The sequence below is a fragment of the Labeo rohita genome, chromosome 6 (genome assembly GCF_022985175.1).
Source record: "Labeo rohita strain BAU-BD-2019 chromosome 6, IGBB_LRoh.1.0, whole genome shotgun sequence".
Taxonomy (NCBI): domain Eukaryota; kingdom Metazoa; phylum Chordata; class Actinopteri; order Cypriniformes; family Cyprinidae; genus Labeo; species Labeo rohita.
This window is the reverse complement of record NC_066874.1, coordinates 9293754-9314229: the sequence shown is the minus strand read 5'-3', so window position 1 is coordinate 9314229 and position 20476 is coordinate 9293754. Positions and strand designations below refer to the sequence as shown.

At 34.8% G+C, this 20476-nt stretch overlaps 2 protein-coding genes across 2 annotated transcripts; one reads left to right on the top strand and one right to left on the bottom strand.

Moving 5' to 3' along the window:
- The first annotated feature begins 2497 nt into the window (after positions 1-2497).
- tmbim1a (transmembrane BAX inhibitor motif containing 1a) lies at positions 2498-14537 on the top strand. The gene is made up of 12 exons (XM_051112725.1): positions 2498-2934; positions 6861-7108; positions 9777-9847; positions 9958-10022; positions 10153-10206; positions 10343-10393; positions 10635-10674; positions 10811-10848; positions 12981-13068; positions 13159-13254; positions 13335-13388; positions 13508-14537. Exons 2-12 carry the CDS (start codon positions 6874-6876, stop codon positions 13655-13657), a joined length of 942 nt encoding a protein of 313 aa, XP_050968682.1. The 5' UTR covers positions 2498-2934; positions 6861-6873; the 3' UTR covers positions 13658-14537.
- Positions 14183-19482, bottom strand: si:ch73-71c20.5 (DUF4748 domain-containing protein). The gene is made up of 3 exons (XM_051112726.1): positions 19418-19482; positions 14880-15180; positions 14183-14808 (listed from the first exon to the last, which is right to left on the bottom strand). The coding sequence occupies exons 1-3, from the start codon at positions 19458-19460 to the stop codon at positions 14649-14651; spliced, it is 504 nt and encodes a 167-aa protein (XP_050968683.1). The 5' UTR covers positions 19461-19482; the 3' UTR covers positions 14183-14648.
- Between the last annotated feature and the right edge of the window lie 994 nt (positions 19483-20476).

Here is a 20476-nt window from a genome sequence, read left to right as displayed (position 1 = left end):
AAAAATATTTCAAAATTTTACTGTTTTTGCTGTACTTTGGATCAAATAAAAGCAGGCTTGGTGAGCAGAAGAGACTTCTTTAAAAACATTAAATAATTTTGACCAGTAGTGTATTTCCAAATATAATTTTTAAGAAGATCGGAGGATGATTTTTTGTTACAGTGCCCCTTTTACATTAGTAAATTACCTATTAAATTAGCTAAACTTCACCAACAGGCATTTTTATTACAGTGGCTGTTGTACAAACAAGAGACACTTTTTTTCCAAGACAACCAAAATATTATTTACAGAAAAAATCTGGTCAGTTTTATTCCTTTTTAGGATTTCCCCCCCAAAAATTAATTGTGGGCCTTCATTGAAAGAGTATAATACACTGTGTGCATAATTATTAGGCACGTTGATATTCTGGTCATATTTTTTTACCAAGCACATTTTACCAATTCCAAACCACATCAATCTAAATAACTACTATTAATTTTGTATTTAATCATTTATACGTGATATATATTTGTCCATGAAGGCTGGAAGTGAAAAACTCCTTATATTCAGGTGTGCGTAATTATTAGGCACGTTTTATTTTACATATAAAAAAGCCAAAAAAGAGATTTAACCCAGACTGAAAAGTCAAAAATTATTAAATGCCCAAGAGAAGGATGCAAAGCTAATGCAATACTAGAATTTGCAAAGTTAAGGCATGACCACTGGACAGAGAAATGCTCGTTGAGTCAGCATGGTAAAAAAAAAAAACGGTGGAGAAGAAAAGACATTAACTGCAAAAGAATTAAGAATTAAAGTAAAGAATTAGCTGTGAAACCATTAGGAACCATTTAGTCTCCAGCGCCACCATTTTCCAGAGCTGCAACCTACCTGGAGTCTTCAGAAGTTCAATGTGTCAGGTTCTCAGAGACTTTGCTTGAGAAAAACCTAAAAATGACCCTCACTTAATAAGAATAACATTCTGAAGTGTTAAGAAATACATGAAGACAGTTTTTTTTTTATAGGCTTTATAGACAGATAAGTTGAGAATGACTCTTGAAGGACCAGCACCACATCCTCTTGTACCTCTGATTCAAGAATTTGTCTTCCAGAATCTAGCAGTACATTTTGGGAGTTCATGTTTAGTCTATCTCCTATCCTGAAAAGTCTGACTTGCAGAGATGGACCAAAATGAACTCCCAAAACTTACTGCCAGATTTTGGAAGATAAATTCTTGAAAGAGTGGTATAAGAGGATTTGATGCTGGTCCTTCAAAAGTCACTCTCAACTTATCTGTCTATAAAGCCTATAGAAAATAGTCTTCATGTATTTTACAACACTTCAGCATGTTATTCTCTTTAAATGAGGGTCATTTTTTAGGATTTTTCACCCAAGAAAAGTCTCTGAGAACCTGACACATTGAACTTCTGAAGACTCCAGGTAGGTTGCAGCTCTGGAAAATGGTGGCGCTGGAGACTAAATGGCTCCTGATGGTTTCACAGCTAATTCTTCACTTTAATTCTTAATTCTTTTGCAGTTAACGTGTCTTCTCTTCTCCACTGTTTTTTTTCTCACCGTGCTGACCCAACGAGCATTTCTCTGTCCAGTGGTCATGCCTTAACTTTGCAAATTCTAGTATTGCATTAGTGTTGCATCCTTCTCATGGGCATTTAATAATTTTTGACTTTTCAGTCTGGGTTAAATCTTTTTTTATATGTTAAAAAAAACGTGCCTCATAATTACGCACACCTGAATATAAGGAGTTTTTCACTTCCAGCCTTCATGGACAAATATATATAACGTATAAATGATTAAATACAAAATTAATAGTAGTTATTAAGATTGATGTGGTTTGGAATTGGTAAAATGTGCTATGACCAGAATATTAGCGTGCCTAATAATTATGCACACAGTGTATTGTAATCAATGAAGATAGAAATTACGTTTAAAATATTACAAAGATGCTAACCTTGTAACAGTACCCTCAATAAATATATTCAAAATAACGTAGAAGAGACTATTTTTCATCTTTTTTCATGAATGTGTTTGCCTTAAAGTTTTTTGGGATGAACTTTGTACCTATCTCTGAAAACATTAATGTCAGTACATGTAAAAACATATATAATGTTTTTTTTTTTTTTTTTTTTTAATCACAACTCAAACGTGCATATTCATTAATTTTTTTTATACACAAATGCAAATCCACTTTATTATTTTTTATGATGTTTGTCTTAATGTTATTGTTCTTGTTCTATACTTGTCACCTTATTCAAATCACGTGGCATGGATAAAAAAAAATACCTTTTAACACTAGCTTAGGTTTGTGATAAGCTGTATTGATTTCTTGAGGTTTCACCTACCTATATCGCTGTATGCAATGTAATTTGGTAAACAAACTTTTGATACTGACTGCAGAAAAGTAGAAACGGCATTTAGCACCACCTGGTGTAGGACAACAAAAAGCGACCGCACGAGCACACACGCCAGCTTGTTCTAAGAATACAAATATGCAGGCTTGGGTGTGTCCAGTTCAGCGCACCTCGAGAGACTTCTTACACGAGCGTGTTGGTGAAATGTTACATAAACAAGGGAAGCAGACAATATTGTTTTAGATTTAATCGTTTTAACTTTTCTCAGAGCCAAAGCATAAGCGTACTGGTATAACAGCTATCTAGTGGCTTAGTTCTGAGAAATATGTTTTGCTTACACGCAACATGTTTCAGGCTGACTCCACCTGCTGGCTTGTAAGCATCTTGAGCACATTATTACATTGAACGTCATCGAGTGTGTGTGCTGTCTCTACATTAGTTCAGCTGACTCTGAAGAAGGTGGGTCAGTGCGTCAACTCACGAGTTTTTATTTAAATAGATTCAGTAGGAAGGATTACATCGTCAGATATTTCTTTCTCCAAGCTTCAGCATCGATCGTGTGAAGTTTTCTGGATTTCAGACAGCGAGGGTAAGATTGTTACCTTTGTTTTTTACCATCACGTGCTCTTGTAATACACAAATACTATTCGACAGCTTTTTACATCGACTGATTAATCTATCACGCTTTAACAGTAGTAAAATAACTAGCACATGTTATTTTTTTTTGTCAGAAACTATGGTTACCATAGTAAATATTTGCCAAGGGGTGAGTGAGGCCAAAATATGTGAACATGTTCAAGAGCTCTAGAGTACAGTCGTGACTTTAGCCTGTATTCACAACTACACATCTTATTTTGCTTCTAGTCTATATTTAAGGATGAAGTTATAATAGAGAAATATATGGGAGTAAAATAAGATCATACTTCCCAAAAATGCCCTCATGCCCCCTTAGGAAATGGATGTCTGGCAGTCTGTGGCTTTGTTTCAAATCCTCTGAGCTACCTAAACATCACACATATTGAATGCAACTATGATGCCCAAAACCGCCTATATATTAAACATGCATTAAACAACCAGTTTTTTAGCTCAATTACATTACAGTTTCTATTCATTACATATATAATATTAAAGCCCTATCAGGAAAAAAAAGCAAAACATTATTTCTACAAAACATTTATTTGAATATGGCTGGTTGTGTAACATTTTGGCTAATCTTAAGTGCTAGGGTGGACCAGTAAGGAAGTGAAAAAAGTGTTATGTTTTTTCCACTTTAAATATAAAAGGTTGCTTAGCAGAGTAAATAATGATGTAACAGTGTGTGGTAGGCTTGCTTGAGTCAGGCTGCCTGTGCTGATCTGATACAAGAATGGAGACATTCTTTTCAAGTCTGGCTTGAATTACACAGCACTGTTTTTGTAAACATTAAAAACAGGCCACATACCGTAGAGGTATATACAGGAAAACTACTTCCATGTGTTTGGTCTGAAAGTAAAAAGTGACAGTGAACCTGGTTTTATACTGGTCATGGCATTCTGTCGCATATCCTGGAAAATGTTGGTTCATTTAGTATCCACCTATGACTCAGTTTAGCTCTCTGAAGTTCATTTGACAGTCACTCCTTCCTGAAATGAAGAAACGCCTTTTCCCAGGATCCTTTCATTAAGTGACAATCAAATTCATCCAGTTTAGACTTTGGGTTGAAGGAGATTTCCCTTAGCAGATGTGAGTCACATGTTTATGTCACCTCATTGTGCGGTCTTGCATATGCTGCTTTGCATCTGACAGGAAGTACACATTAAAAAAAATCAATAAAATTTCAAAATGTCACTCCCTAACCTGAGCATAGGAAAATGTAGTCGCTGAGGAAAAAACTAGGTGTATTCACAGTCACACCACTCACTGTGAGGCCTTTCATGGGCTGTGCCTTGTCAGGCTGTTTCCAGGAAGACTGTTTAAAATGTGGTTGGTGCTTTTTTGCTGTGGTGAGTACTGTGAGAGTGAAAATGGCAACATTTGAAGCTTTGGTGTTTCATCGGAGTACACAAACATTATATAATAACAATGATAATATTAATGATGCATATATAAGCTAAGCTACTCCCAGATCCAAAAAATCATCAGTTCACATCTTTCATGCACGTCATTGTAAGGATGTGTAGACGTGCAGTCGCCAAGTGAATTTATATCCACTTATCTTTTGTTTGCGTCTGGACCTCTCAAACCCCTACACAGCCACATGACAGATCTTGACGGAAAGTGGTAGGAAGGATATTCTAAGTTTAGTGCTCTTGCAGAAACCTTGACCTTAATTGCTAGGATCATTGTGCATTTCCGTCTGAATTGTTTTTAAAAATGAAACATGTCAGTGCTGAACTTCTCACACTTGCTGCACTATATTATTGTATCTGTTTTTTATCCACTTCGTTAAAGGGCACCTATTATGCAAAGTCCACTTGTACTTGGTGTTTGGACATAAATTCGTGTTGGTAGTGTGTAAACACAACCACCCTACATTGATAAAAATCCACTCATTCCTTAATTTTAATCTCTGTTAAACCAAATCGGTCTCACTAGGCATGTCGTTTTGATTCTCTAAGCATTGTGATGTCACATTGTTTAGGCCCCGCCCACAACTGCTGACTGACAGTCCTGTATTGCCATAGTTTCCACCCTTAGTGAGTTGTCTTCGGTTGTACACTGTCTTGCATTTTCTCCTTGCTCCAGCAGCTGTAACATCAACAATCCCAGTGATTGGATGTAAGACTAAATGTAAGAGTTTTTCTTCTCGTTTTTCTAAAAATATCTGAGCCACTGAAGACGCAGTACTTTTCTTTTTTTAAGGTAATACACCTCAAAATCTCCCTAAATATGTGCAAATAATTTCGCTCCAGACTGATTTGTGAACGTCATGTCATTATAGTGCTTAGATAACATTTTAACTGTATTTGTGTGCGTACGTTATCAAAGTATTTTAATTGATCAGAGCCACGCTGTCAGTTCAGTAGTGCAGTCAGTGTGTGTTTGGCCTCCCATATGTACGACTGAACACTGGGTTCTCTCCAGGGTTGCCAGGTTTTCACAACAAAACCACCCAATTGCTGCTCAAGACTAGCCCAATCACATTTCGAGGGGGGCCCCGTTAAAAATCGCATTCCAGGGGATAAAATACACGTTTTTGTATCAGGGTTCCGCTGGTAAATTCACATTTCAGGGGCTAAATATGACGTTAATGGTGTCACTTCAACCGCAGACATCAAAAACTGCCTTTGGCAATTGTTTAAAAGTAGCCCAATTCCGTGGGAAAACCACAGACTTGGCAACACTGGTTCTCTCGCTCTCAAGTCATGTTGGTTCTATCAACTGTTTATTGCTGCATATATGCAAAGCAGAGATCTTTTGAAGATGGGGCAGGAATATGCAGCATATTTGCATTTAAAGTGCAAACATACACACCAAAACAGCTCTTTTTTTAGACACGCCCCTATAAATGACATTTTCCAGTTGTTATGATAAATGGTCTGTGAGGTATTTTGAGCTGAAACCTTACAGACACATATTGAGGACACCCAAGATCAATATTACATCTTGTAAAAAAGGGCACAATAGGTTCCCGTTAACTAAATCGTGGAAGAATAATGTCAGAGCACTTGGGAACCAGTAACACCACTGACAAATTTAATAATTAGGTTAATTTTTTTTAGGATGGAGAAGGTATTGCAAAAATAAAAATGGTACTGTTGATCTTAATATCACTTAATATTACGAGAATAATCACACATGGTCTTTAGTCTTTATAAGAACTATTTGTGTTTGGGTACTGTAGGTGTTTTTATATTTCTGTATCAGTTGTGTAAATTATTATAATATTACTATATAATTATTGCATAGTTTCATACTCCAAAAGATATTGAAAAATAAAATTTCAAATATTCATTCTAAAATTCTAAATTACAGTTAAAAAGTGTTTTAAAACAAATGGTTTTCTCTAGGTTTGAGTTTCTTACATATAAAAGAGACTACATCAGTTACAGCAATCTAGAATGAATCATAAGTGACCACAGACTGAACTCTACATTTGTTAGTATTAAAAAGTGTTGAAAGAGTATGCGTGTATCAGACAAACAGGAAGCTTGTTCTTTTCTGTGAAATGTTCTGGGTTCGGATGATGAATATGTTTTCCTGCTTAAATATAATTATAATAGTAAAGGGGAAAGATGATCTCAAGCTCAGTTACAGGTTGTGTTCAATAATTGACAGATTATGAGGTGAATGGATCAAAGTATAAAAGTGCCAGTTTAGCTTATATTCTTCCGTCTTATTTATTTAAGGGTTATTTTAATAAATTTTAGGGCTGGATTGGAGAATATTTAGAAATGACAGATCAACCGGACAAATCTCTGAAAGAAAGAATAAATACATTACATTCAATACATTTATCTTTTTTTGATATTATCTTTGTTTTTTCTGCACTTTAGTAGCACAAGTGGTCATAATCGAATCTTGTCTACCCAACAGGAGGTAAAGAAGAATGTCAAGATCAGATTACCCTCCAGGTTACGATGATTCCCGGCTGCTATCTAACCCTCAGCCTGGAGGAGGTTACCCTGCTTCTGCCCCCGCGTATGGCTTCAACTCATACCCGGGACAGCCGCCTTACCCACATCCTAATGATCCATACCAGCCCAATGATCCATACCGTGGACAGCCTGCGGGATACCCCCCGCCAAGTCTACCTGTCATCCCCGTCATGCCTCCTGGTGTAGGTAAGTCTATTATTTCTGGAATCTAATAAACCTTCAGCTTTTTACTTTTGTTTTCACAGTATTCATGGTCCTGAAACATGTAAGAACTATATTTATTTTAGTTTTAGGTTTAGGGTCTGGTTCATCACACAATCCGTTGTTTGGGAAATGTAATTTTAGCAGGTCATATGCAGGCCATTGAATCGAATTTTAACTAATGTCAGCATTTTGCTTAATGTAGTTCCTATAGCCTAGCTCTAACCAGATTAGTGTTGCCAGGCCAGTGATATAGTCATTCATTAGATGGCTCTCTGGAATACTTGATTCTGATTGGTCAGTTGCAGCATTCTAATTCTAATGACGTTATATAATTTACTGTTGTCCCTGGCAACTGATTAGCTATGTATATATCTGGTAGTTTCATGTCTCTTATAATCCATGGTTTCTTTCTTTTGATGTAATAAAACCATCTAAATGTCCATTTATTGATTTATTAGCTATGTAGGAAGATAATGTAAAGATAATGTACAGCAAGCTTCCATGATCACAAAAGCCCTTCAGGGTTTATTTGGATTGTACATTATCTCTTAGGTGTTTCTTCAACTACAGGCGCTTTAGGCTTTGTGAAATTTTAGAAAATAAGCTTTCAAACTTTCACTTGTTTGTTTTATTTTTTCTTATTTATTTATTAGCATTTTATGTATTACACACAATATTTTCACACTTTTGGTATACTTTAATGTAATTGGAAATTACGCACAATTAAAGTATGTTCAGTTTACAAGTAATATTTTATTTTTTTAGTTTTTTAGTAACATCACATGTCTCATATTTTATCTCAGACATGCTCTTCAATGGGCTATAAACAAGTACACTAACTATTAATAAAAAGCTTTATTGGGTAAAAATTGTTATATATCAGGTTTTTTTTTAAAAATATATATATACACTATAGGGGTGTGCGATATGACGATTTTTGATCATGGACGATAATGTCTGCATGATCTGCTTGTGTCAAAACACACAAGGTTTACATATAAAAACAGTTTATAGAAGCTTATGTCTAAAGTGAAAGCAAACAATTGAGAGAAAAACGAATGCCTGCCTGTATATTAGATGTGCATCTTTTAATTGTACTAAACATGCAGCCACTTGTCATCAAGGCGTAGTTCACCCAAAAATTATAATTCTGTCATTATTTACTCACTTACATGTTGTCCCAAAACTGTATTACTTTCTTTCTAGTGCTAAACACAAAATAAGATATTTTGAAGAGTGTGGATAACCAAACAGTAGCTGGTCCCCATTGAATTTAATAATAGAAATGATCAAACCGACAATGTTTAACAGAAAAAAGAAACTTGTTAAGGTTTAAAACAACCTGAGAGTGAACAAATGATGATATATTAAAATAAAACACTCTGACAGAATTGACAGATGACAGAATGTTTATTTTTGGATGAACTATTCTTTTAATTGTTATTAAAACAAAACACAAAGAGAAAAATCACTTACTGCTCTTGATTGTAGAACTTCAATACAGTTGCTTTAATAAGAATCAATGTACAATTGATGTATATAGTGTTTCACTTTTTATATTTGTTAATTTAATTTCTTGCTACTGCTAAAAGATTTTTATCTTCGCTCACTTTGGCCTTAATATCTGCTATTCTTTTTTTATTTTATACTTTGTTACCTTGAAAGTCATTGTTTTTAGTTTGGCTGTACTGCTCAGATACGTTGCAAAATAGTAAAACCAACATGATAAAAGAATCGTGATAAAATCGTGAATCGTGATATTTCTGAAAAAAATCGTGATGTGATATTTTTGCCATATCGCCCGCCCCAATACACTATCAGTCAAATGTTTTTGAACAGTAAGATTTTTGAAGTCTCTTCTGCTCACAAAGCCTGCATTTATTTGATCCAAATTAGAGCAAAACAGTAGAATTTAGAAATAATTTTACTATTTAAAATGACTGTTTTCTATTTTAGTATATTTTAAAATATAAATTGTTCCTGTGATTTTCAAAAGTTGAATTTTTAGCATCATTACTCCAGTCGCATGATCCTTCAGAAATCATTCTAATATTCTGATTTGCTGCTCAAAAAAACATTTATTATTATTATTATTATTATTATGTTGAAAACAGCTGAATAGAATTTTTTTCAGGTTTCTTTGTTGAAAATTTAGCTTTGATCACAGGAATAAATTACATTTTAAAATCTATTCAAAAAGAAAGCAGTTAATTTAATTAGTAAAAATATTTAATAATAATAATGCTTTTGCTGTATTTTGGATCAAATAAATGCAGACTTGGTGAGCAAAAAATTCTTTAAAAAACTTTAAAAATCTTATCGTTCCAAAACTTTTGACCGATAGTGTTTAAAAAAATTATTGTAAATTAAATGTAGGACAGTGTATCATTCGCACACAAGAGATATTATGATTATTTGACTCTTTTTTTTTTTTTTCAATTAGCATGGTTTTAAACATGAAATGTTCATGTTTGTATGACATTTTCATATTTTAAAATCCTCGTACATCAAAGTGCTCGAAGTTGAAGAATCTCCCAGTTATATGATGGTTTGTTTACACAGACTGATGTGAATGAGGTCATTCATACTCTGCGTTCTGCAAATAGCACTTCAGAAAATGTATTTTTAACCGAACACATGATTGTTACAGGTGACAATGAAGGATTTACTACATCAGGAGGATTCGACGACATTAGTGTCCGTCACACATTTATACGAAAAGTAAGTATTATAATAGTGTTACTCAGTTGCTATTTCAGATTTTGTGTGTAAATTGAATGTTAATGTTTCTGAATGGTTGAGTTTGAAAAAACGTTCATTCTGTTTTGCAGGTTTATATGATCCTCGCCGCTCAGCTTCTTGTCACAGCTAGCATTGTTGCTATTTTCACATTTGTGTGAGTCTGTGTTTGGGGGGGTGTGGTTACTTTCTGTGCTTTGTGTTCACACAATATAAAAGATTAATGTTATTTCTGCTTGTTCAGGTAGACTTTGTCGTTAAACTTTAATGTGTTTTTATTCACTCAGGGAACCTGTAGGAGACTTTGTGAAGAAAAATCCAGCCATCTATTGGACTTCATAGTAAGAATGAGACATTTATTCAATCACTATACAGAATGCTTCACATTTACAACATTAAATACAAATGTAAACAAAAGCAAACAAAAACAAACGTAGAACAATGTGAATGTCTTTTGAAAAAAATTTTTTTCTTCAGTGCTGTCTATTTTGTCACACACTTAGTATTGGTTTGCTGTCAGGGACCCAGGTGAGATGATTGCTTCATTTTCTGAATCAAACTATTAATAAACCAAACAGATGGTGATATTTTGTAATGCTTGTAGTTTTATAATGTGACACAGTAAGAATGAAGACACAAAATCATACCAGGCAGGCAATATAAACAAAAAATGAGTTAAACTGAAAATTGAAGTCCTCAAAAAAGAGCCACTATAAACAATGTAATGTGAGCAAATGAATTTATCCCTCTCCTTTGTCACACATTTTAGGAGGCGTTTCCCATGGAACCTGATCCTGTTGGCCATTTTTGTGAGTGGAAAATTCTGAGTCATTCTTAAGAAATTAAGAGGGAGTGTGGCCAAACCTGTAATGAGCAATGTTGTTTTTACATGTAATGCTGTAGACAAAGTATCTTTGGATAACATTGCCTTTTTTCTTGTTTTAGACACTGGCCTTATCGTTCATGACGGGAAATATTGCAAGGTGAGATGTCACGCAACACGTACGTCTCAGTGATGAGATACAGTGGCTGGGGAAATGGAAAAACAGCATGAGTCTCATGACTGTTGACAGAGTGTTTTAATGGATGTCCTTTGTTTGCGTTGTCAATTTCTTTGCCTATTTAGTTTGCAGTGATAGAGTGGTTTTGTTCCCACCCCACTTAATTTTTCATACTATTTATTTATTGTTGCTTTAATATCTTATATATCGGGGCGTTTCCTCAGAGATGGCACGAGGAAGTGTCTCTTCAAAATATGAGAAAAAATATATATAGTGCAAAAATAAAACAATGCCAAAATTACAAAAGTGTATAAATCACTCAATTTACTAAAGAAATGCTGTCCAACTGTGACACCAAAGTTACAGCGCGAGTCCGCGTTTCTTTCATCTCTCCTGAGCCCATTGACTTTTAACAGACCCCCTAAAGTGTGCAGTGAGTTGGGTAGGGGGTAATTGAAAATGAATGGGGGAAAGTCACATGAGAGGAGGCAATGCCTCTGTCGTGATAAGATTGAACATATACTTATGTTCAGCTGTGATTGGTTCATGTGATTAAAACCACATCTAATTTCTATAATGACCAGCGCAATCTACCGAGCAGTGGGGTTTTTTTTTTTTTTTTTTGGGGGGGGTGTTAAGTAATGGCACAAATACCAGTAATTTGACGTCAATCACGTTGCATGATTCATGTTAATACTGTCCTCCCATAAATTTAGCGTTTGAAAGGGAAACTCCTACAAATGCATATTCAATAAGATCAGGTGCAAAAATAATTTTGTCCATCGACGCCAATAGCCTTGTGGTTAGTGCGTCGACATATCGAACAACTGTGCTCGCGGCGACCCGAGTTTGAATCCCGTTTCGAGGTCCTTTGCCGAGTCTGATCGGCACAAAAAAGCCCAAAAATTTAACTTAAAAAAAAAAAAATAACTGTGTCCATGCCTTTTCAGCACTAATTCTTTACAGCGCATCTTTAGTAAATCCTGACAGCACTATTTTAATGCCAAAAGGCGCAAGCTGTTAGTAAATCTGATCTGTGGGCGTAATCACCTTGGTGAAATGTAAAGTAAATCTCTGTCTGTGACCAATGTTTACAGAACTTTAATGACTGATTATCCAAAAAATTCAAAAACAGTTAACTATTGAAGTCGGTGCCGATAGCCTTGTTGGCAGGGCGGAAACATACAGTGCCATAGCGCTACAGGCGTCCCGAGTTCGAATCCCATCTTGAGGACCTTTTCCAATCCCGCCCCCCTCTCGCTTACCCACTTCGCTTCCTGTCTCCTCTACACTGTTCTATTCTAATTAAAGTGGGGGAAAAAATGACTATTAAAAAAGCTGTCTATTTACATTAAGTGCAAATAGCCTGCCTTGTTGGCAGAGGCTATTTACACTAACTCCCCCACCAACGTGTGATTGGGTTTGTCAAGACCACAAAACACGGCTGTCAAATTTTAGTTCCAGTACTGTAGATGGTAAAGCGCACGTAGTCTTTTTGACGCGATCACCCCGAGTTCAAATCCACCTTTGCCAAACTTTTTTCCCCTTCCTTTTTAAATATATCACATCAGAAAATCCTGCTATTTTAACAGTGTAAATATCTATAGCTATTTGCACTTAGTGTAAATAGCATATTGCTAAAAAATACTGCTATTTTCACAGTTTAAATAAAATCTATTACTGTTTGCACTTAGTGCAAATAGTTGCTGCCTTAAAAATAGCTGAACATAAGTTCACAAATAAAACATTGTTTAAATTGTTACGATATTGAGTTATTAACTTGATGAGACTGATACTTGGCTTTAATAAATAGAATATTGATTACATTGTTAATGTAAAAACATAAAATAGAATAGTTTATATATATATATATATATATAGAGAGAGAGAGAGAGAGATATCTATGTGTGTGTGTATTTATTAAATTGGAATAATCTTTCTCAATGTTATTGTTTTCACTTTATTATTTTGGTCAAGTAAATGCTGCCTTGTTAAGCATAGAGACCTCTTTCAAAAACATTAAAAAAACTTCTAGACCCCATACTTTTGAATGGTTGTTTCTGCCAATAATAATAAAGAATTATGAATATTAAAATGTAATTTTTTGTTTGTAGCTATTACAGCACTAGGGCGGTTTTCCTGGCCCTGGCCATCACTGTTCTTGTATCTGTCGCAGTGACTGTGTTCTGCTTCCAGACTAAGGTGGGCTACACATATAATTTATACACCATCAGCATGACTTTACGTCATTGTGTAAATGTGTGACACCAAGCTTTTTTTATTCTTTTATAGGTGGATTTCACTAAATGTTCAGGTTTTTTCTGCGTCCTCGGAATTGTAGTGTTCGTGACTGGCATCATCACAGCAATCGTGCTGTCATTCAAATACGTAAGCATGACTTTGCATCTTGCATTTGCACAGAAATCGTCATTTGATCATTTAACTCTCATTTTCTCAATTTGCTTCAGATCCCATGGCTTCACATGCTCTATGCAGCAATAGGGGCCATTGCATTCACTCTGGTATGTTTATTCACTGCAACTTTGACCTTGTCTTTGAATACTTCAGCTCTGCATGGAAAAATTGCTTTCTTGTTCAATCATAAAATCGATTCTTTGTGTTTGTGTTTTTAAATGCTTAGTTTCTGGCCTATCATACCCAGCTGCTCATCGGAAACAGGAAGCTCTCCATCGGCCCAGAGGAGTACGTGTTTGCAGCTCTCTCCCTTTATGTTGACATTGTCCAGATCTTCATCTTCCTCCTGCAAATTATTGGATATGCAGAGAGATAGAAGCTTTAAGCTGGCCGACGGACCTTTTCTGTATTGTCATAATGGCTTTGTTTATGCACTATGCAATGTCTTCTCAATCCAGACCTAAATAACATATAGATATCTAGCTTGATGAAACAACTGGTAAGGGATGAATATCATTTTCATGATTTACTAACCGTATGCATATATTCAGAGAAAATATGAGTGATATTATATTGCCTTTAATGTATTCTTGGCCTCATGTCATGGAGATGGAAGCTGTCTATTAGAAGTGGATTTGTATTATGCAAATTTCTACTGTATAGATTTAGATTTGCTGTATTTACTATAGATATTACGTTTGTGGTACATTTTGGGTGAGGGTATAGCTTTTCTGCTGTGTACATATAATCTAACTATTTCAGTTCATAATTTAGAGTATTTATCGCATAGACGTCTTTATTTACAATATACAAATCAGATGTTTTGCTTTAATAAATGTCTTAATGAATTTGATACTACACTTAGGTAAATGTCTCAGATTATGTGATGTTCAATGGTGCCTTTCCTTTGTTTAGCACCAAAGATACAACGCTAGTAATTATAAAAAGTGTTAACTATGTTTAAATGGATGGTTAAATATTTGAATTTTTCTGTATTTTCTGTTACAATGTTCTCATGCCACATGTTTTGAAGAAAATGTGGCTAAAATTCGATATGTAAGCATCGTCATTGTGAGGATCAATCAATAAAAGAAACACTAGAGTATTATTTGGTTATTTAAATGATTTTAATAGATAATAGAGGTTGCTTGTAATGTTGTTCTGTATGCTTATGAACAAGCACGGTGATGACTGCATCAAAATGTGTAAAAGACGTCTTCATCAACTCCTCATCCATAATAAATGCTTGCTTTCTACATGTCTTTGTTATATCCTGCCCGGTTCAGTGTTTCCATGGCAACCCATTGATTAAGTGCACAATAAAGCCATTGTCTTGCACAAGAGAGTCATTTCACAAAGTCGAGCTTTCACTGCATCCCGGTGCTTGGTTTATATCGCTCACTCTCGTAATCTCCCTCATTGGCTTTCTTCATTCTCTGTCTGATTTTCAGCTGCTTCAGTCGGTTCTTGTCCACCTGTCTCTTTGCCAGAATAAAGCCAATGATTCCAGTAGGCAGGCCAATCATCCTAGAAGATAACACCTTGGTGTCAGTAGCTTGAAATACTTTTCACTACTGGTTTATTCTGGCAGTACTTACCATGCATATCCAACTTTCATCATTGGATTTTTGGCCTTTCTTTTGGGGATGTACTCAGGCCTGTTATCATCCTCCTCCTCTTCTTCCTCCTCTTTCTTTTGCTGGTTGGTCTTGTTTCCAGGTTCAGTTGCTTTCTTGTTCATAACTTTCGGAGACTCTGTCTTGGTGATGGTTTGTAAAGCGTAATGTCCGCAGTGTAGAGCTCTGCTGTGCAAAACATTGTCCTGCAGTCTGAGATGGGCAACTCTTTGCTCAAAGGGAGATCCTATCCACAGCGTCCTATTTGATAACTTATACAAACCTGAAAAAAATGTAAAAGCGTGGAAAACAATTTTGAATCACATTCAGCCATTTATTTTCTAAGCAGGTGCATACTTACCATACTGACCTATTAGATCACAAATGGGCCATTCTTACAGAATTGGTCCAAACTGCTGTCCCACAGCCAAATAACACATTTAAAAGGCTTTTAAGTATTCAAATTTTAGATGTTTACTAAGAGCCTTATATTACTTAAGACTTATTTACTATATATATAAAATTGTCATTTATTGGGTCCTTGTAACTGGGAGGTGGCTGTCCTGAACCCTAACCCCTAAATTTCAACTTATGAAAATGCCACGGATTTTCTTTTATTTGTTGCTTTTAAAAGTATCTTTTTGATTCTTTTAAAAAGTGAAGTTCAAAAAGATTTATTTTATATTTTCTTTGTTAATTATGAAACTATATATATATATATATATATATATATATATATTAGTCCATTGGCTGAGACTGATTTTAACTACACCCCTACATTTGTATGATCAGGAAATATTTCTGCCACTTTCTCTCATAGCTACATGGTGCGTGTGTGTTCAAAAGTTTGAAAGTTGTGTAATTTTAAAGAATGTCACTACTGAACACCTTTTTTTCTATAATTTGGGAGTATAATTTTTTGGGGGGGATTTGTTCCATAACATTTAGTTTTAATATGGGTACAGCTGTTTAGAACTGTGCTAGCTAACCATGTGCTGATTAGCATCTTTAAGCTAGCTTCAAAAGTATCTAAAACTAACTACTGAAACAGTCGCAACCGAAACATTTGGTAAAGTTTCGGTAGTGACATCTTTGTTTTTTTGAGTGTTATCCCATAAAATTTCATTATGGTAACCAGTGTTGCCAAGTCCGCAGCTTACCTGCGGAATTGGGCTTATTTAACACTGTTGCTGCAGGTTGTTTTTCATGTTCACGGGTTGAAGCGACACCAATAATGCGATATTTAGGCCCTGGAATCAGGGTTGCCAGGTTTTCACAACAAAACCTACCCAACTGCTACTCAAAACTAGCCCAAAACTAGCCCAAAAGTAGCCCAATCATGTTTCGAGGGGGATCCCATAGTAAAAATTGCATTTTGGGGTGGTAAAATACAAGTTTTTAGCAGGATTCCCCTGGTAAAATTAGCAATGCAGCTGGAAAATATTACGTTATTGGAGTTGCTTCAACCCGTGGACATTAAAAACAACCCATGGCAACAGTGTTAAAGTAGCCCAATTTCGCAGGAAAACTGCAGACTTGGCAACACTGCCTAGAATGCTAATTTTACTAGTGGAACGCCACCAAAAAAATGTGTATTTTACCCCCCAAAATGAGATTTTTAACGGGAACCCCCCTCAAAACGCGAGTTTTGGGCTAGTTTTGACTAGCAGTTTGGCTGGTTTTGTTATGAAAACCTGGCAACCCTGACCGCAACAGTTCACGACTGAAACATGTCATCATTGTTTCGGTAGTGACAATGATCCTTTATTTGGGGGAAATAAACTACATTTTAGTACAGTTATGCTACTTTTTTGTATTTTAGTATGTTTTAGTAGTGTTTAAGTATGTGATTTAAAAAACTGTACTGTGATGTGGTCGCTACCGAAACATTACTGTCACTACCGAAAAATGTGCTGTCATAACTGAAACATAAGACGTTTTGTCAAAAATAAAGTATATTGAATTATCAACTAAGATGTTATGATAGTATGTGGTTCAATGATGTATATTGAAACTAATGAATCCTTAAGTTTAAAATTAGAATGATCAACTTTTTGCCTTTTACAAAGAAAATTAGGATTCAAAAAACAGCAAATCTCATAAATCGCACTTGATATATTGTTAAAATTGTAATTTTTATTGATTGACTCCTGAAAATGTTTTAATACAACAGAAATATATATATATATTTATTTATATACATATACAAAGAAGATGCAATAAACCTTAATAGGTCAATCTAACCCTTCTTATTAAATTATATATTACTGTGTTTTGGTAGTGACAAATTTGGGAAGAAAACAAATATTCCAAAACCTAAATATGAGAATTAACTGTACAATTACTAGAAATGTGTACCTTGCAGTGGCGATTTCTTTAAGACTGCAAGGGAAGCTCAGCTTCCCCTATAATGTCACAAAATTAATGGTCAAATTATGTACTATTGTATTAACATTTTATTGACTAAAAATGCGTTAGAAAACGTTCATCTCAAAGACGAGTTCGTTCAGAATCAGTTAGATATAGCAGGTCGGCTGACTTGATTTTCTTCTCATACATTCCCGTAGCGTCACAGTGCATTTCCCCGTTGAAGCCCAGCGTCCATTGACTTCAATGCGGCTGCTTTGAACGTTTTTTTTCAGTGCTTTGAAACTAGACGGTCATTGGATAAACGCTGCGATTATGTCCCGCCCACGGACGCTCAGCGTCTCTGGGGGTGAATGAGGAGCAAATGAGGAGTGGGCTGGCCTGGACTCCGAGCTTCTGCGTGATGATTGGAGGGTCTGTCGAAAGATTGCATCTCTTTTTGACTGACAGCGATTTTGTACTATAAGGAATCGCTGAAGCTACTCGCGCTCAGTCCCATCGCGGATTTCTCAAGTTCAGTCGAAATAAAAACTGCTGCAACCTATTTCTTTATATTTGCTTGGCGAAATTGCTTGATTTTCATCATACATTTCACACAATTATACACCACATTCCTTGTTTCACTTTTACAGAGTTTAATATTTTTTTTAGATTGTTCATTCATTCATTCATGTTAATATTTAATGTAGTAGTCAATATATATATATATATATATAGATTACTACATTAAATATTAACATGGAGGATGACTATAAATTAATATATATATATATATATATATATAGTAATCTTGAAAAATTTTAACATAACATAATGAAACCTTATATTTCTATTAAAATACTTTATAAATAAATAAATAAATAAATCTCCATAATAACCTTATTTAAATTGCAAAATATTTATACTATATAGTAGCATCTGACTAAAAGAAAAAATACATCATATTTTGCATAATAAAACTAAAGCTTTTTTTACGATTGTTTGCATTGTGACTTACTTATGACAATAAGGCACATTCTTGTGAATAAATAAATAGACAATTTTATGATGTAGGCCGAAAATGAGCTTCCCCCTATTTGACAGACCAGTAGCCGCCACTGGTACCTTGGATATCATGCATTTTGCATACACACAAAATTTGTGGAAAAAGACATTTTTTTCCAAGATGTTTCCAACTCTGACTTCAAACCGATTCTGTAGAATGGCCCGTAAGTGTTTTGAAAATACCATTCAATAACAAGACATGAAGTAAAAACAGAATGCAGAGGAAGTGTCTGGAAAGGTTAGCAATTAGGGGAATCAAATGGGCAGATGGCTTGTAGATAATGGGGCCAGTTTATCGTCTCCATTGCAGGCTAGTACTTGTTACTGTAGATATAGATATGGATAAAGCTCATATTCACATTTACATTTGCCAGCTGCTTTAATCCAAAACATTTATGTTTTATTTTGGGAATCAAACCCAGTTTCATCCCCAGTTTACATAGTACATGGCGACTTGTGACTGTCTCAATGAGTCAGTCACTGAATAATTGATTGATTCCTTTAAAACGTTCATTCAGAAGCTGAACACCATTACTGTGGTGTTCTGAGATGCAAACTGATTGATTCTGCTTTCTTCGCTGTCAGTTGTATTCTGTCTAAAATGTAAGTTTCTCAATATTAACTCACTGTTTATTGAACTGGTGTTGTACATAAGCAATACTGGTTTAAATATTAAGTTAAGTTAAGCCTATACAGCTTAATCACAACTGTGCTGATATTTGGAATAACAAAACTCTTGCTCATGTAATACTGCTTAATTATCCATTTGACTTATGAAATACCATGAAATAGTGGCATCTCATCTACCTACATGTGAAATACTGAGTCTGAACAATTTGAGAGTCGTTCATCTTCCCAGAGTTTTCATTAGTCATATTTGTCTTGAACGGTTCGTTGGATTCAACCAGTTTAAGTACAGTATATTACTGCTGCCTGAATCTGTTCTGTGCATGTGAAGCTATCAAGGTAATACAGCAGTAATTTTAAATTGTAACGGAGGTTTAAAATCATATCTTATTAGTAAAAATTATAATGTACAGTTAGTACATTCAGATGAATTATGATTAATGAGGCAAATTTTTGAATTATATGTTAATATGTTTACCTACCTTGCAAAGTCGACCTCATCAGGTTCCGACAGGACGCAGCCATCTTTGTTGTGTAAGGAAGAGAATGCGCGTTCACGTGACGCAATATGACGCGAATCTTAGGAAGCGTGTTCATTTAACCAAAATATTTTTTTGCAGATATTAAGAGTAAAATATTCATTGGTAACACAAATATTATACAAAACAGAGTCACAAACAACTACAATAGAAATATACTTAATAACTTTGTTTATCCTCCACCTCGTGTTTTTCTGGTCTTCTGTGTTTGGTGATTTGAATTGGTCTAAATGCTTGGATAAAAAACAGTGGATACATTTTAAATTAATAACTAGATAAAAAAAGTTCGTCAAGACAAACTTTAAGTTGGCTTGAGAAAGCCGGAACAGAAAGTTTTAAAAAGTTTGAAAAGTTTATAAAGATTAAAAAGTTTAAGAAGGTTTAAAAAGTTTTAAGTCTGATGGTTTTCAGTCTGAAATAGTTTGAATTCTAAAGTAGTTTTAAAAGGTTAAAGTTTGGATGTTTTGAAGGCGATACAGTCTGTCAGAGATAGACAGATAGATAGAATGTTGTTAGCATGTTATTAACATGATTAACATGTGACTAGCATGATGTTATAATGATTAGCAAGGTACTAGCATGTTGTTAGCATGTTTATAGGATTATTAGCAAGTTACTAGCATTTTACTAGCATAGTGCTAACATAATTAACAAGCTACTAGCATGTTGTTAGCATGATTAGCAAGTTACTAGCATGTTACTAGCATGATTAGCAAGTTACTAACGTAGCTAGCATGTTTCTAGCATGACTAGCAAGTTACTAGCATGTTGTTAGCATGATTAGCAAGTTACTAGCATGTTTCTAGCATGATTAGCAAGTTACTAACATGTTGCTAGCATGTTTCTAGCATGACTAGCAAGTTACTAGCATGTTACTAGCATGTTTCTAGCATGATTAGCAAGTTACTAGCATGATTCTGGTTACTAGGCATAGATAGATAGATGAGTTTGAATGGATAGAAATACAGTAAATAGAAGGGAAGCTTGATTGAGTCTCAAGGG

Excerpts from the sequence above, each read along its gene's own strand:
- si:ch73-71c20.5 (XM_051112726.1), bottom strand. The coding sequence starts at position 19,460 with ATGGCTGCGTCCTGTCGGAACCTGATGAGGTCGACTTTGCAAG. Across the intron at positions 15,181-19,417 it reads GATGAGGTCGACTTTGCAAG|GTTTGTATAAGTTATCAAAT; the intron begins GTAGGTAAACAT and ends CATTTTTTTCAG. Across the intron at positions 14,809-14,879 it reads ATGAAAGTTGGATATGCATG|GATGATTGGCCTGCCTACTG; the intron begins GTAAGTACTGCC and ends GTTATCTTCTAG.
- tmbim1a (XM_051112725.1), top strand. The coding sequence starts at position 6,874 with ATGTCAAGATCAGATTACCCTCCAGGTTACGATGATTCCCGGCTGCTA. Across the intron at positions 10,023-10,152 it reads GTTGCTATTTTCACATTTGT|GGAACCTGTAGGAGACTTTG; the intron begins GTGAGTCTGTGT and ends TTATTCACTCAG. Across the intron at positions 13,389-13,507 it reads GGGCCATTGCATTCACTCTG|TTTCTGGCCTATCATACCCA; the intron begins GTATGTTTATTC and ends TTAAATGCTTAG.